We start from the raw sequence: 16,408 nt of genomic DNA on the forward strand, positions 1-16,408 counted from the left end.
AGTGTCATGGAGTTTTTGACCTCTTTGAAATACAATGTAAGACCTTCACATGGCTACGAAATAATTCTAGAGCAACGAGAGGAAAGAAATCAACTCAATTATTGAAAGGGACAACTCATGATCTGTTATAGCTCGTTTTGGAAACAAAAATGCAAAAACTTGAAAAACGTTACATGTAGATTAACATTAATTTTTTCATGTTTCAATAATTTATTTCGGCGAACTGTGTGTCTGGTAACAGGCACTAATCAACAATTTACTGCACAGGATAATAATTTATAGCAAAACAACACAATTACTGTTTTATGTTTCTGTTGGCAGGCAAACATTTCTGGGTTTTCAAATGACATCAAATTCGCGTAATACTTCCCCTTTTATAGCATCCTGTACACAACATTGCTAGACCTCTTGTGATATGAGAAAAATATAGTCGCAACCATAAAGTATATCATATTTTTTGCATACAGGCTGAAGTTGCTTTTTTTCTTGTTTGTTTGTTTGTATTGTACAAAATATTTAATGTAGTTGAGTTAGAGGACTGGTGTGTACTGCGTAGATCTATGTTTACGTACGTGTATCTATTTATGTTTGTAGACTATAAAGTTTTGTGGATTGCCGTCAAGTTTTTTTTGTAGGAAATCTGTTCTTAGGGCTGCTGTGATCTTATTATGCAATTTCACAAATGGATGCTTACAAGTGTAAACTGTCCAGTGGATTGTATTTTGCTTTCGTTTATATATTTGTAAACATTCAATAGGAATGCATGCATTAAATTATTTTGATTGACAAATCAGTGTTTATATTCATGAAAGTATATTATTAAGAGCCAATGTCAGTAAAAACCAGACATTGGCCAACAACAGTCAAAAAATCGATTTCGCTCATACTTTCAAGTTTGATACCCTATCATGTTAGAAGAACCCCTGTGCAGTTTGTTTTGAAAAATAATTTTTCGTTGGGGAGAAATTGGCATTTTTGCAAGAGAGGGTAAATATGCTAATTTGATAGCTTAAAGTTATGCAAGTTTGTCGATCTCTAGAAAATCGAAAAGGCTGTATTTAATCTTTCTGATTTTATTATCTTCAAGTATGATATCTCTTTGTATCTCAGGGAGATGTTCAGGCTTTTACAATAAACTCTAAATTTCAGGTGGATTTTTCAAAAAGACGTGGTTTTCATGAGTCAAAAAGTACCGTATAAACAATCGAGAGATTTTTACCCGGGCCGATACAACAGATTGACTCGAATTTTACTGTGGTTTATGCTAAAACATAGGGCTTGAAGTTTATTAAAAGAAATCCCTTGGTAAATGAGTTTTTATGGCGCTGTTGACACTCGCAGTTGGCTAAAAACTGCAATTTTTCTTGCATAATTAGCATCGATTTAATACAAGCGCGGGATAATTTTATCCGCTCTATTATTTTTGTTTAGATTCCATCCACCGGATAATAAGGATTTGTCGGCTGGGTAACGTTATCCACCCTTTGTACAACTGGGAAGAGGATTCAAGAAGAATATGAATACTTACCGGAACTTACTGCAACAAAAACTCCAGTTGTCTCAAATATGTATTATGAATCGTCCTTATCAAGCCCCTTCTCAGCTTTTGGCCATCTTTTTCCCGCCTTCGCCATGTCCTGACATTGCTTCGGGAACTCTGCGTCTAGTGTTTCCACCCCTACTCCAGCCCACACCAAGGTTCAATCGATGGTTTGGGGAAATTGTCATGATACTATATTTGACTGGCTTTGAAAGCTTTCCAACTCGACACAAGCTAAGGTCGAGTTCATCTACAGGACCGGAAAACTTATGGGCGGATAAATGAGTATCAATACTTTTAGTACAAGAGACTAACGAAATGATTTCGCTTGAGCTTTTCTTGCCATGACCACAGATCGCCTAGAGTCCATTGGCAAGAGTTTTAAAAGAACAATGCACCTCCATGATTTACACTACACTACTTGTAAACCAAAGTTTTTCTCACCATTAATTAAGGATCACGTGAATGCCCATAAACATTAGAAACGGAATATATATTATGTTATTTAATATTTTGTATATGAAAGATGATAAAATCGTATTTTTGTATTTTGACAAACTTCTATTGGAAATAATTACGTCGATATTTTAAAAGTAGAACGGTAGAAGAGAATATGCAAATTAAGACCTTGTCCATTTCAACCAGTCACTTAGTCTGATTCGCCCTGCTATAAACATTCTTATAAACAAGCAGTCTTATGTGATTTTGCTCGGCCAACCTCCTTAAGAATATTGTAATTCTTCGTGCTAACTTAAATCAAGAGATTTTAATAGATACTTGAAGACGAATTTTATGAAAGCGGGAAACCGGAAGTGATGAACATTTAGAACATTTTGTTTCGCAATTTTTATGGCACAAATACAATACAATACAATAAAAATAAAACTAGCCTAAATTGAAAAATCGTTACAATCGTCTGACCAGTTGTTTTAAAATTGGAGTAAGAAACTCCAAATGGGAAAGATCTCGCCTTGCTAATTATGCTAATTATGCAAGAAAAATTGCAGTTTTTAGCCAACTGTAAGTGTCAACAGCGCCATAAAAACTCATTTACCAAGGGATTTCTTTTGAGAAAAATTCAAGCCCTATGTTTCAGCATAAACACAGTAAAATTCGAGTCAATCTGTTGTATCGGCCCGGGTAAAACTCTCGATTGTTTATACGGTACTTTTTGACTCATGAAAACCACGTCTTTTTGAAAAATCCACCTGAAATTTAGAGTTTATTGTAAAAGCCTGAACATCTCCCTGAGATACAAAGAGATATCATACTTGAAGATAATAAAATCAGAAAGATTAAATACAGCCTTTTCGATTTTCTAGAGATCGACAAACTTGCATAACTTTAAGCTATCAAATTAGCATATTTACCCTCTCTTGCAAAAATGCCAATTTCTCCCCAACGAAAAATTATTTTTCAAAACAAACTGCACAGGGGTTCTTCTAACATGATAGGGTATCAAACTTGAAAGTATGAGCGAAATCGATTTTTTGACTGTTGCCGGCCAATGTCTGGTTTTTACAGACATTGGCTCTTAATTAAAACAGATGCGGCTCCAGAGTCATTTCGATGGAGCCCCTGTCTGTCTAATCAGATACAGACTGACACAAAAGGCTGAAGAGGTTTTTGATGATATTTTAGTACTTTGTTTGAATTTGAAATGTGCGTTTAAAATAACCTAGAGAAGATGGGACTATTTACAGAAGTTATCATTGGATATAAATTTGAATGTACATGCTAACTTAATCCTATCTTGATTGATGTGCCTGAGTGTTCAAAGAACATTACTCCCTGGAGACTCTTGAAAAAAAAAAACATCATGAAATTATTGTGCAGATATTCATATGGGTCATTGTAAATATTTTTACAACGCAGAGGATTTAGACTTAAGTCATGTATACATTTTTAACTATTGCCTCATTTGTTATAATATATACAACTACAGAACCCTGCTGATGTCAGAAGGCGTCGCTAGATTGCAAGATTGCAATGTCCATGTCCAAGGTATGTACATACATATGCACTTTACTGTGACATTTTTTATGAAATGATCTTGTAAACAAAAAGAGATTGTTATAAAAAAAAGAGAGATTGTTATGGTGGAAATAGAAAGTACATGTACTATCCAAACATTGTTAATAAGAAATAGAATGAATGGAAGCCATTGTAAAGTCAAATGTGAGATCTTTAAAACATGTTGTTATTATCTCGATAGCCTGTGGAAAACAAAGACGGAGCTTGGGCACACCGGATATCGAAATACGAATAATGCAGCCCACAATGTCGTCAGCTAGGTTGGTTGTGGGCGACATAATTGCAGGTGTGTTTTCAAATGTGGATGTTACCATTTTTGTATTGTTTAAGTAGTTGTGTTTTAATCTAGGACTGTGGAAACAGAAATTTATATTGAACTTGTCTTTTTTCTAGGACATGAGGCTATAGCTCATCTTGGGTCTGCGGTAACAGAGGCCTGTCATGCTGCGCAGGCAGTGCAGGCGCAAAGGTAATATGCACTTACTTTCTCTATACTGACCAGATGGATTGCGTAACCGCCTTGGTGGTGGACAAAACAAAAGAAAATCTGTCCACATAGCTTACATGAAAATGGAAGTTAACTCCCAGTGAAGATAATCTGACTTTGGACCCTGTACACATTGCCATCCCAACGTTGCTGCCATGACAACACACGCAAACCATCATACATTGAAGTGGAGTCACTGCACTTATGGAGATCCAGGATTTTGTGATTCCCCAGCCTGTAAACAAGCTCTTAAGCGGCGCATAGAGCGAAGAGAGGCGAGCTTAGCATAGCTAAATTTTTCTCTTCTACCTATATACCATTCAAATTTAGGAGTCTTATCCCAGGTTAGTTACTCTCCATTAGGTGATATTTATGAACTGCCTATTTTATACTGTGTGCCTCTCTACTTAAAACCTTCTTTATTGTTCACAACACATTCATGTATTAGTGCTGGTCCATTGTTATCGGTACATGTACATATAGTTTTTTTTTAAGATTGTTGATGCATTGAGCATTCCTCTCTCATAACAGGGCCTTTCTCCAGCAAAACAGAGAGTTACGCCAAGAACAAGATCGGCAATTGAAAGAATGCCCCCCCCCCCCCCCCCCAAAAAAAAAGGCACTTAAATTGCATATCTTTGCAGATTCAGTATACTACATGTACATGTAGACCCAATGCGCATTAACAATATTCACAAAACTTTGTAATGATTCAGAAAAAAAAAATAATACATTTATTGGCAGAAGTGATTGACAGGGGTTGTTCAAATGCATCAAAATATGCACATGTATGCAAAATGTGGTTATGGTAAAAATTGTTTAGTATTGGGCACCTTAAGATCTCTAAGACGGACACCCTTCCAGGGTCACAAGCTGAAGCTGAATCTACTGCATTGACAGGATCTATCAGTAAAATGAGAGGCCAGATAAGAGAATGATTGTAGGGTCGGCTGGAGTGAATTGAATATATGCTTCCCCTTAGGCATTATGATGTTAAATCCCAGAAATCGTCCACTGAATCTGCTCTCTCATGTCAGTTTAGTCAGAGAAAATACAGTGTATGATGCCCGCAAATGTAATTTGTAATTGTTCAACGAGTTTTGTTTGGAAAATAAAGCAGAAACAAGAGTAACTCGCATTATTCGTCTTAGGAACGGGAAGACAGAAGAAAAAAGGAAGGAACTGTAAGTTAAAAGATGCTTCTTGCACAAAATATAAATACTGGCAGTAATTGCCAATTGCCTTCCGAACGGTCTTAAGGGTCTTCATTCTTTTATTTTTCATTTCTTTAAACAAAATAAAGAATTTCAAGCAAAATACTATAATTATATGTTACTTGATGGAAGACTTGAGAGAGAAATTATCTCTACTGGCAATGTGGGTCATTGCTAAGAAGTTGGCCTAGTGGTAAGGGCGCCGGACTTGAATTCCGGAGGTCCTGGGTTCAAATCCAGCCTCGGTCACGCTTGTAAATAGCCAGCTGGTTTGCCTCCTGCAAGTTGGGATTTTTTGACATGTTGTGTATGATTTGATTTTTTTTTTCTCTCCTGTTATTTCTGAGTGGAATGCCAGTAAACTAGCTTTGGGTAGCTAAGTGCATTTCCACAATAAAAAAACAAACAAAAGCATTACATTATAAGTGACGACCTTATTTACTACAACAAAAAATTCCGCCCGACAATGTTTCTTTCTACCAATTTTGTGAATGTTTCATATTGTTTGCTACCTGTAGGGTGAACATGGAACTGTTGTACAGGAAGACAACCAGGAACAGGTAAAAGAAATGTTCTTCTGTTTAGTTTCCGGCCGACAATGTTGTAATCCGAAAGCGACTCTAGCCTCCTATTCCTCTTTAAAGAGCGAGCGCTTTGAAGAAACGTGAACCAAATTTAAAAGCTTGATGATGCATGCCGCGGTTTTGAAGCTCTATTAAAGCAAAAATAATGAACACGAATAAAGAATCTCAAGCGAAACAATTCAATTATGTTACTTGATGGAAGACTTGAGAGAGAAATAGTCTGTCTCGACAATGAATGTAGGTCATTGCCCATAAAATAACCGTTTCACATTAAAACTCACGGACTTATTTACTACAACAAAAAATTGCATCCAAAAATTCTGGCCTGAAAATGTTTATTTCTACGAACTTTGTGAATGATTCATTTTGTTGTCTACTGATAGAGTGACAATGAGGCTGGAGCACAAGATAACAACGAGGAGGAGGTAAAAAAAATGTTCTTCTACACTGTTTAAGTTCCCCACTAACAAGCCCAATAACGTATTTAAGAACTTGATGTTTTGAGAAGATTAACGCACAAAAAGGTAACATTTCTAGCTATTTCTTTGAGTTGTCGGGTGTCCTGTGTTGAAAGCTTGAAACATTTTGAAAGCTTAATTTTGTCGAGTTCCAAGCAACGGATTTCGAGGGCTTTTAAATGTGATGGTTAATGGCCCACCCTCGTATGGAGGGGATAAGAATTCGGATGCAAACTGCTTAATTATGACCGTAAATGAGTCGTACTGGATGGTCCAATGGCGTTTTAAGTATCTGATGCTTGTTGTGTGGTTACAGAGAAAAGAACTGGCGCGTTATACGTATTATTTAGAGAACAAATGTCAATAATTTTGAAGAAAACGAATTATTCCTTTCAAACTTGGTATGTCGAAAACAGCAAATTGTTGCAACCGTGTAACCGTATAGCGCGTAACCTCCAGTTCCATCTCGCGCCATTTTGGTTTAGCAACGTTTCTCTTCGCATGGTTCGTGGTACATGCTAGTTTACGACATTGTAATTGACTGAAACCATAATCTCATCCTGAAAGCGTTTTACATGGTTCGTGAACACCACCAAAACCATTCCTGGGAACATTGACTGTCGTAAGTAAGTAAGTAAGTAATTTATTTAGTGTCGAATACACAGGGGGTGGTCTCCCAGTCCCCCGAGCCACAGGCTCATGATATAAGTGTTTGACAGTATAAAAAAAAGATAGTAACTACTAATTAAATTAAAAAGTAACATCTAAATATAAATAAATAAAAATAAATCGGGTCAGAGGCAATTGCTGCATTGACAGCCGTTAAAATTTAACTTAGTTAAAAGTCTCCGAAAGGATGATGCATTAGGTGCGTTTTTTACAGCAGATGGCAACTGGTTCCAGATGTGTGAGATATGAGCCATGAAGGAATCTACTATTGTATGAAGTTTGTACAACATTTAGACCATTGCTTCTAAGATTATATGGTGTAACTCGGGATTTGAATAAATTGGCTACATAGCCTGGACCATTCTCCTTGAAACATTTAAAAAATATCATCAAAGATTGTTCTATGCGTCTATGTTCCAATGTATTCATGTCTGCCATCCTAAGAATTGATTCATAATCAGTACTTTTCCCCATGTTCATTATAGTTCGTAGACCATAATAGTTCGCATCTTCCAGTTTCTTGTTAAGTGTTTTACCTATACCCATAAGTAAAGAGTTGCAGTATTCAAAATGTGATAATACAAAGCTCTTATAAAGAAGCAACATAGTGTTTGCCGGTACTAAGCGCTTAAGGCGGCGAAGTGCGCCTATCTTAGAATATACTTTCTTCAGCATGATACTTATATGTTCGTACGCTTGTCTCATCAACATTAGAGATTCAGGAGAAAGAATGCAATAACCAATTTAATTCGACGACGCAAGTTGGCCCTAGTTTGTAATGATTAATGTTGTTCGTTCGTTATTATTGGAGTTTTTCTCGGATTGAACGCGCCAGGTTTTTTCGCGGTGGCTTTTTTACAAGAAACTTGACAGCGATGGCATGTTTAAGAAATCTGATCTCAATGGCGTTTTTAAGAAACTTGATCGCCATGGTGTTTTTAAGAAACTTGATCGCGATGGTGTTTTTAAGAACTTGAAAGCGATGGCATGTTAAGAAATCTGACCTCAATGGGGTTTTTAAGAAACTTGATCGCGATGGCGTTTTTAAGAACTTGATAGCGATGGCATGTTTAAGAAATCTGACCTCAATGGCGATTTTAAGAACTTGATCGAGATGTAATATATCAAACACGAGACACAATGTTTCATCACATATCAAACACCGAGAAGAGAGTTGAAAATACGACGGGTAGCGGAGTTTTTTTTGACGAACTTGAAGGTTTTTGATATTGTGATGACACCGTGACGAGTGTTTGATATAACTTCTCAAACAAACCGATTTTGAAGGAGAAATTAAGGATGCAAAAACGAGAAGAGTTTTTCATCAGATATCCAAACACGTCACGGTGCATGATTTCCTTTGTCTTTGGCTTTTGAATTATTAATGAGTTTAAGAAGGCATGTTTAAGGAACCTGATCTCAATGGCGTTTTTAAGAAACTTGATCGCCATGGTGTTTTTAAGAAACTTGATCGCCATGTTGTTTTTAAAGAACTTGATCGCGATGGTGTTTTTAAGAACTTGATAGCGATGGCATGTTTAGAAATCTGACCTCAATGGGGTTTTTAAGGTGGCCGAATACGTACAGGTTTTTAGTGTAGAGATGTTAAAAGACGTTATTTGGAAACTATGTATTTCTGGACGCCCAAAAATGACATGGTGTTAAACCAACTAAGAAAGAATGTATTTCCGTACGTCTTGTTGAGCTAAGTACCGTTTCCATGGCAACGCAGCGAATTATTAAACGTCCATAAATAGTAGGTTTCCTTTATTTTTAGAAAATGTACTCATTAGATTTTTTCCATTTTTTGTATCCAGAACAACTCACAAAACACTGACACAGTTGCACTATTTTCATGTAATTTTGACAGAGAGATCTCCTGCAAATATTGATTTTGCATTTTAATGTTTTGTGAAGATAACCTCTGTTAGATTTAGGTTTCTCTTTGTAGGCGAGTTACGCTTTTAGGAAACTATTTTCATGCGAAATTTCAGGAAATGCTAATGAGCGGTTCCTTAGAAAACAATTAATTTCCACGAAAAAAAGCAGTCGCAATTTTTTGGTCAAATGCGCATGCGTGGTTTTATTTGGGTTTCATGACAAAGATGAAAAGCATGCGAAAGGTCTTGGTGAATGTTTTTTTTTTTTTGCTCGGAAAGAAAAGAAAAAGAGTCCAGAAACTAGAAACTCAGTTATTTAGGATCAAAACTTAACTTTATTATCCATTTCATGTGGAATTGAGGGATCACTTTACCGACCGCCGTATTTGCGTACCACAACCCTAGCGCGCGCTTAATAGCATCACTTACAGAATCTGTAAAGCGCGCGCAAACTGTGTTCAGCCACCTTAAGAAACTTGATCGCGATGGCGTTTTTTAAAAGAACTTGATAGCGATGGCATGTTTAAGAAATCTGATCTCAATGGGGTTTTTAAGAAACTTGACCGCGATTGCGTTTTTAAGAACTTGATAGCGATGACATGTTTAAAAAATCTGATCTCAATGGCGTTTTTAAGGAACTTGATCGCGATGGTAGGTTTAAGAAATCTGATCTAAATGGCGTTTTTAAAACTTGATCGCGATGGCAAGTTTAAGAAACCTGAACTAAATGGCTATTTTAAGGACTTGATCGCATTAGCATTTTTTAAAAACTTTGATACGGAGGCGCGTTTAACAAATCTGATCGCGACGGCGTTTTTAAGGACGGTGCCTATTAATACCGAAGTATTTTTGCGCGGTTTATTTCTATGTGGGAAAAGCAGATCTTAGCATGGCCTATTGGAATCCAAAAAGAAAATTGAGGGTCACCATGCATTTTTCAGAGATAATTAAGCATTAGTATCTCTAAAAAACGCCAAAATATAAAGCAATGTATGGGATTTTTTCCTAAATTGAAGCCTAATTATCTCTGAAAAATGCACGGTTACCCCCAAATTTCTTTTGAGATACCGAAAGCATTTGCTAAGTTCTGCTTTCTCCGTATAGTTTTAAACTGCGCAAAAATATTCATGTATTAGTAGGCACTACCTATAGGAAACCCGAGTATCTCGCGATGCGCAGAACGCGTGCGCAGTAACAATAGTAGGCACCGTCCTTAATTGACTCTTTCGCAGTGGTGTTATTTAAGTCCTTGCTCTCGACGTTCACCAAAACCCTTTGACCACTCCAAAAAAACTGGAAGACGGCGATAGTTAGTTACCGTTGTCAATCGTGTTCCAGTTAATTATTTTAAGTCATTGACCTTTTGTACTAAATGTTTGTCATAGTTTTTCTATGTTCTAATTATTCGCGCACTGGATATGAAGTGATGAATAAACAATAAGGAACCAACGAGGCGCTTTGTTATCACAAAAATGCTATTTCCCACTTTGCTGAACATGCATCGGACGTGTTAGTCCAATTGACACGATTTCCATATTGTAAGATTGCAGCACAACATGAGCCAACGAAAAGTTGGCTAGTAACCGCCTAGCGTTTATGTAAAATGTTTCAGAAGCAAGAGCCACCTTCAAACACGAGATTCAATCACAGATTTCCCTGATCAGTAACTTTTTAATAAGAGGAAGTAGCTGTACACGTGCTAGCGGTTTTTGAGAAACCTGACTCCGATGGCCTTCAATAATTCGATTGCAAAGGGAGTCTTTAAGTATTTGAATCCGATGACTATTATATGGCAAGTGATGCCAATGAATAACCTTGAAGATAATAGTGCTATCTTGATTCGGTCCTGTTTCTTAACTAATTAAAATGCAAGACACACTTTCGCTAGAAAATTGTATCCTTTAGGGGATAATTAATTTTAACATCCACTTATATATTTAAAATGGTCCGAAGTAAATGAAAGTCACTGGTCACTACTAAGTCTTGTACGTAACACCACATTTATAATGAATTTTTTTCTTCTGATTAAGGAATAAACACTTGTAGATGGAGCCCCAATTCTATTGGTCGTCCACTCCCCTTCCCTTTGATTGGGAGTAAACGTGATTCCAAAGGAGGTAAAAGGGCCACAGAGTATTGCTTTGTACAAAAACAAAACATAAACTATTATTCTGCGGGATATTCTAGTTATTTATATGCAAATAAAAATTGTGTTTTTCAGGAAGATTTGGATGAAACTGAGAGGGACAGCCCTGAATATGAGCAGGTACTAAATAATCTTTTGTCTAAATCAATAAAAAGTGACATCATATAACTTTAAAAGGAGACCAGTATAACAAGCTACAGAGATTTTGTGTAAAATTTATTTACATGTACTCTATTTACACATAGAGAAATTATTTTTTAAGAGAAGAGTATATGAAATGAAAAAAAAAAATCAAATAAGGAGATGAGACTTGGGGATGTGTTGTATACAGCATGCAATACTCACCTTTAAACGATCTTATTTTTTCATTAATACGGTACACTCAAATGGTATTGAGGTGAACTTGTTGCTTGAATGTAAGCTGATAATTGGTGGGAATATTTTTCAGGTGCGACAGAAGAGACTCCTTGCTATCCAAAAGCAGGTCAGTAATTTGAAAGAAACATACAATCAACACAAAGAATAATCTAAGAAGTGACTGGCCTTCTGACATTCCTTGCATTGTCAGACCAACCATTTCACAAAGTATTCCCAGGATATCTTAAAAACTGTAAGAATAGCAAGTTCTCCCACTAGTCTTTAGTTAACGTTTAAGCTGTCGAAAAGTGTGGTTAGGATAGCCAGCTAGCCATCAGGCCACGTTACAGTGAGTTTTCTTCCAAAATGCAAAAGGAATTGTTATGTTGACGTGCTTTAGTGATAGCATGAGAACTGTTTTAAGATGTTAGAACTCCATATTTTTGTACTGTAGTGTTGTATACGTAATGAGTTTCTTTGAGGTTTGTTTTTTAATTCCTTTTAGGGAGAAACCTCTAAACGGCCCCGACTGGGCAATGATGACAATGACGACCAAGACAACAGCGGAGCTGTAAGTATCACCATGTGCATCACTTACTATGGGTTTTTCTTTTTTTTTTTATGCGCAGTACTGTTCTGTTCTCCGTGAATAAGGCCTTAGCAACAAGGATCCTGCCATTAAACGAGCATTGATTTCGCAAAACCAACTAGTGGGCAAGGAGGGCTTAAATTCGGTGCAAAAGTCCAAATTAGTTGAAAAACAATTTGATTGTACATTTGTTCATGTAAGTAAAATAAGGATGAAATACCCAACACGAAAACAACAATAGACTCATGCCGTTTGTTCTCTCTCTCTTTTTTTTTTTTTTTTTACTTCATAGGTGACATTCAACAACCAAGAAACATAATTATTTTTATTACAACGCATTACACCTTTTGCTGTTCATTTGTGTAAATAATTTTTTTTCATCTAGAACACTTACCAAAGGCATCGTAAAGCTCGGTTTATCGTTACTCGAAAAACCAGGCTCTGTTTCCATTGTATTTTGTTTGGCTTTCCTTAGATGTTCACTTTCTTTTTTGAAGATTGTGCGATTCGATCGAGATCCACTGTTTATGTACCAGTAATAAATACCCAATTGGAAATGCTACAAAATAGTCTAACTTTTACTATTCTCGTTCCCATATGACAGACTCCTGTGCATCATCCGTATTGATTAGTTATTAACTTAGAATTAAAGTTTACGGTAACCCAGGGTTTGGGTGTGAAAAACGCCCAGACTATTAGAAGCACAGAGATGCTTAAATCATCTCACCCGATAAGATTTTTGTGACGGTATTTCCAATATTTAATTGTAACTTTCCTAGAACAGATAACAATGTCCACTTATTTTTCTGAAAAGAAGAGAAAATCAACTTTCATGCTTTTTGATGGGTTGACATTTGAATCTAAATTAGGCATTTTTAAAAGAAACACTATTGATTACTTTGTTTTATTTACTATTTATTAATGTAATAATGGGTTAGTATTAAGAAATAAAACTTAACAAAACCTACATGAAAGATATGGTAATTGTGTGCTATGGGGGCAGACGACTTCACGGGTTCGTAAATCGAGAAATCTTAAAGCGTAAGGACCCTTAATCTGACGATTTAAAAGTCGATTTTCGTAACGAAAACGTGTTCCGAAAGAACAGTTTTCGTATGGAATTAGCAAAAGCGTTCGTAAGGTTTAGCGTTCTTACGATCAATTTGATAAGAAATCTTAGAAACGGCGTTAAAGACTTAAAGACGCCGTTTATGGATGATCGCCGTTTATTAGGAGTCTTATAATCGAATCACCGCTGATAAGGAGTCACAATCGCTGTTTGTAAAGAGTCTTATTAGCAGTCTTATAATCGCCGCTTATAAGGAGTCTTATAATCGCCGTTTTTAAAGAGTCTTAAAATCACCGTTTGTAAGGAGTATTATAATCGCCGTTTATAAAGCGTCTTATATCGCCGTTTGTAAGATGTCTTATAATCGCTGTTTATAAGGAGTCTTCAAATCGCGGTTTGTAAGGAGTCTTATAAACGCGGTTTATAAGGAGTCTTATAATCCCTGTTCATAAGGCGTCTTAAAATCGCCGTTTTTAAGGAGTCTTATAATCACGGTTTGTAAGGCGTCTTACAATCGCGGTTTATAAGGAGTGTTATAATCGCGGTTTGTGAGATGTCTTATAATCGCAGTTTATAAGGAGTCTTAAAATCGCGGTTTGTAAGGCGTCTTTTAATCGCGGTTTATAAGGAGTCTTATAATCCCTGTTCATAAGGCGTCTTAAAATCGCGGTTTATAAGGAGTCTTATAATCGCGGTTTGTAAGGAGTTTTATAATCGCCGTTTAGAAGGAGTTTTATAATCGCCGTTAATAAGGTGTCTTAAAATCGCGGTTTGTAAGAAGTCTTATAATCCCTGCTCATAAGGCGTCTTATAATCGCGGTTTGTAAGGAGTCTTATAATCCCTGTTCATAAGGTGTCTTATAATCGTCGTTTATAAGGCGTCTTAAAATCGCGGTTTATAAGGAGTCAATAGCAGTTTATGAGGCGTCTTAAAATCGCGGTTTATAATGAGTCTTATAATTCCTGTCCATAAGGCCTCTTATAAGCGCCGTTTATAAGGCGTCTTAAAATCGCGGTTTATAAGGAGTCTTACATTCGCGGTTTGTAAGGAGTCTTATAATCCCTGTCCATAAGGCGCCTTATAATCGCGGTTTGTAAGGAGTCTTATAATCCCTGTTCATAAGGCGTCTTCTAATCACCATTTATAAGGCGTCTTAAAATCGCGGTTTATAAGGAGTCTTACATTCGCGGTCTGTAAGGAGTCTTACAATCCCTGTTCATAAGGCGTCTTGTAATCGCGGTTTGTAAGGAGTCTTATAATCCCTGTTCATAAGGTGCCTTATAATCGCGGTTTGTAAGGAGTCTTGTAATCCCTGTTCATAAGGCGTCTTATAAGCGCCGTTTATAAGGCGTCTTAAAATCGCGGTTTATAAGGAGTCTTACATTCGCGGTTTGTAAGGAGTCTTATCAGTCCCTGTTCATAAGGCCCTTTGTAATCGCGGTTTGTAAGGCGTCTTAAAATCGCTCTTTATGAGGAGTCGTTGCGGTTTGTAAGGCGTCTTAAAATCGCGGTTTTTAAGGAGTCTTATAATCCCTGTTCATAAGGTGTCTTATACTCGTCGTTTATAAGGCGTCTTAAAATCGCGGTTTATAAGGAGTCAATAGCAGTTTATGAGGCGTCTTAAAATCGCGGTTTATAAGGAGTCTTATAATTCCTGTCCATAAGGCCTCTTATAAGCGCCGTTTATAAGGAGTCCAAGGGGTCTTGGAGTCTTATAATCGCCGTTTATAAGGCGTCTTGAAAATCGCGGTTTATAAGGAGTCTTACATTCGCGGTTTGTAAGGAGTCTTATAATCCCTGTCCATAAGGCGCCTTATAATCGCGGTTTGTTAGGAGTCTTATAATCCCTGTTCATAAGGCGTCTTCTAATCACCATTTATAAGGCGTCTTAAAATCGCGGTTTATAAGGAGTCTTACATTCGCGGTCTGTAAGGAGTCTTACAATCCCTGTTCATAAGGCGTCTTGTAATCGCGGTTTGTAAGGAGTCTTATAATCCCTGTTCATAAGGCGCCTTATACTCGCGGTTTGTAAGGAGTCTTGTAATCCCTGTTCATAAGGCGTCTTATAAGCGTCGTTTATAAGGCGTCTTAAAATTGCGGTTTATAAGGAGTCTTACATTCGCGGTTTGTAAGGAGTCTTATCAGTCCCTGTTCATAAGGCGCTTTATAATCGCGGTTTGTAAGGCGTCTTAAAATCGCTCTTTATGAGGAGTCATTGCGGTTTGTAAGGCGTCTTAAAATCGCGGTTTTTAAGGAGTCTTATAATCCCTGTTCATAAGGCGTCTTATAATCGCGGTTTGTAAGGCGTCTTAACATCGTGGTTTATAAGGAGTCTTATAATCGCCGTTGATAGGGAGTCTTATAATCGCGGTTTATAAGGAGTCTTATAATCGCGGTTTCTAAGGAGTCTTATAATCACTGTTCATAAGGCGTCTTATAATCGCGGTTTCTAAGGAGTCTTGCATTCGCGTTTTTTTAAGGAGTCTTATAATCCCTGTTCATAAGGCGTCTTATAATCGCGGTTTGTAAGGCGTCTTGAAATCGCGGTTTATAAGGAGTCTTATAATCGCGGTTTGTAAGGAGTCTTATAATCGCGGTTTGTAATATGTCTTTTAATCCCCGTTTCTAAGGCGTCTTATAATCGCCATTTGTAATATGTCTTATAATCGCCGTTATATAAGGCGTCTTATAATCGCTGCTTCTGAAAAGTCTTTTAATCAAGGACTCTTACAAATCACGTTTATAAGGAATGTTGGAAGTCGCAAACTTATGTAAGGGCTTTTTTCAGTTATGTATTTATATAGGGTGATCTGTTGTCACTGAGTTATATACGGTGGTCTTTGGTTATATTACTAGCCCTTGTTATATAAGGGTCTGTGCCCAGCTACTGATAATGATCCGCACATTCTTCCGAAACGCCAACAGACGCAATGCAACGGAACTATCTGAACAATATATGGACCCTGACGGGCGCAAACAAAACATTTCTTATTAAATGGAAAGTACTCAAAAAGTTCAAACCCAATAATAACACTAACAAGGAATGTAACCTATGTCTTCACCAAAAGTTTATTTCCGTAGAAAAGATCTTAGAAGCCTGAGCAAACGCAATGAATTACCAAGTCCAAGCGCCCACAGAAATAGATATGTACTCAAAACCTCTCGAAAAACGTAAAGTAACCGTCTATATCAAGGCACGTGAATTGTATCACGCCACGAGCATTAGCATTTTATCGCCCAGTAAACACTTGTTTTAAATCACCCGTTCGAATGATTTCATAAATCCATGCTCTCGTATAAATAGATACGTACCAAAAACCCCTTGTATAACGTAACGTAACCGTTTGTATCATGGCACGTCAACTCTCTCACGGCACGTA

General features: G+C 36.9%; 1 protein-coding gene across 2 annotated transcripts; it reads left to right on the forward strand.

The window, feature by feature from the left end:
* Positions 1 to 3,363: 3,363 nt before the first annotated feature.
* LOC146449954 (uncharacterized) lies at positions 3,364 to 13,088 on the forward strand. Of its 2 annotated transcripts, XM_085100953.1 has the most exons (7): positions 3,364 to 3,544; positions 3,756 to 3,860; positions 3,968 to 4,043; positions 11,088 to 11,132; positions 11,461 to 11,496; positions 11,875 to 11,940; positions 12,251 to 13,088. In XM_085100953.1, exons 1-7 carry the CDS (start codon positions 3,385 to 3,387, stop codon positions 12,252 to 12,254), a joined length of 492 nt encoding a protein of 163 aa, XP_084957079.1. In that variant the 5' UTR covers positions 3,364 to 3,384; the 3' UTR covers positions 12,255 to 13,088. The 2 variants fall into 2 exon arrangements, with proteins under 2 accessions (XP_084957079.1, XP_084957080.1); XM_085100954.1 differs by lacking the exons at positions 3,364 to 3,544; positions 3,756 to 3,860; positions 3,968 to 4,043 and adding exons at positions 5,706 to 5,835; positions 6,243 to 6,284.
* The last annotated feature ends 3,320 nt before the right edge of the window (positions 13,089 to 16,408 follow it).

The sequence above is a fragment of the Pavona decussata genome, unplaced genomic scaffold, assembly GCF_977016875.1.
Source record: "Pavona decussata unplaced genomic scaffold, jaPavDecu1.1 SCAFFOLD_543, whole genome shotgun sequence".
Taxonomy (NCBI): Eukaryota; Metazoa; Cnidaria; class Anthozoa; order Scleractinia; family Agariciidae; genus Pavona; species Pavona decussata.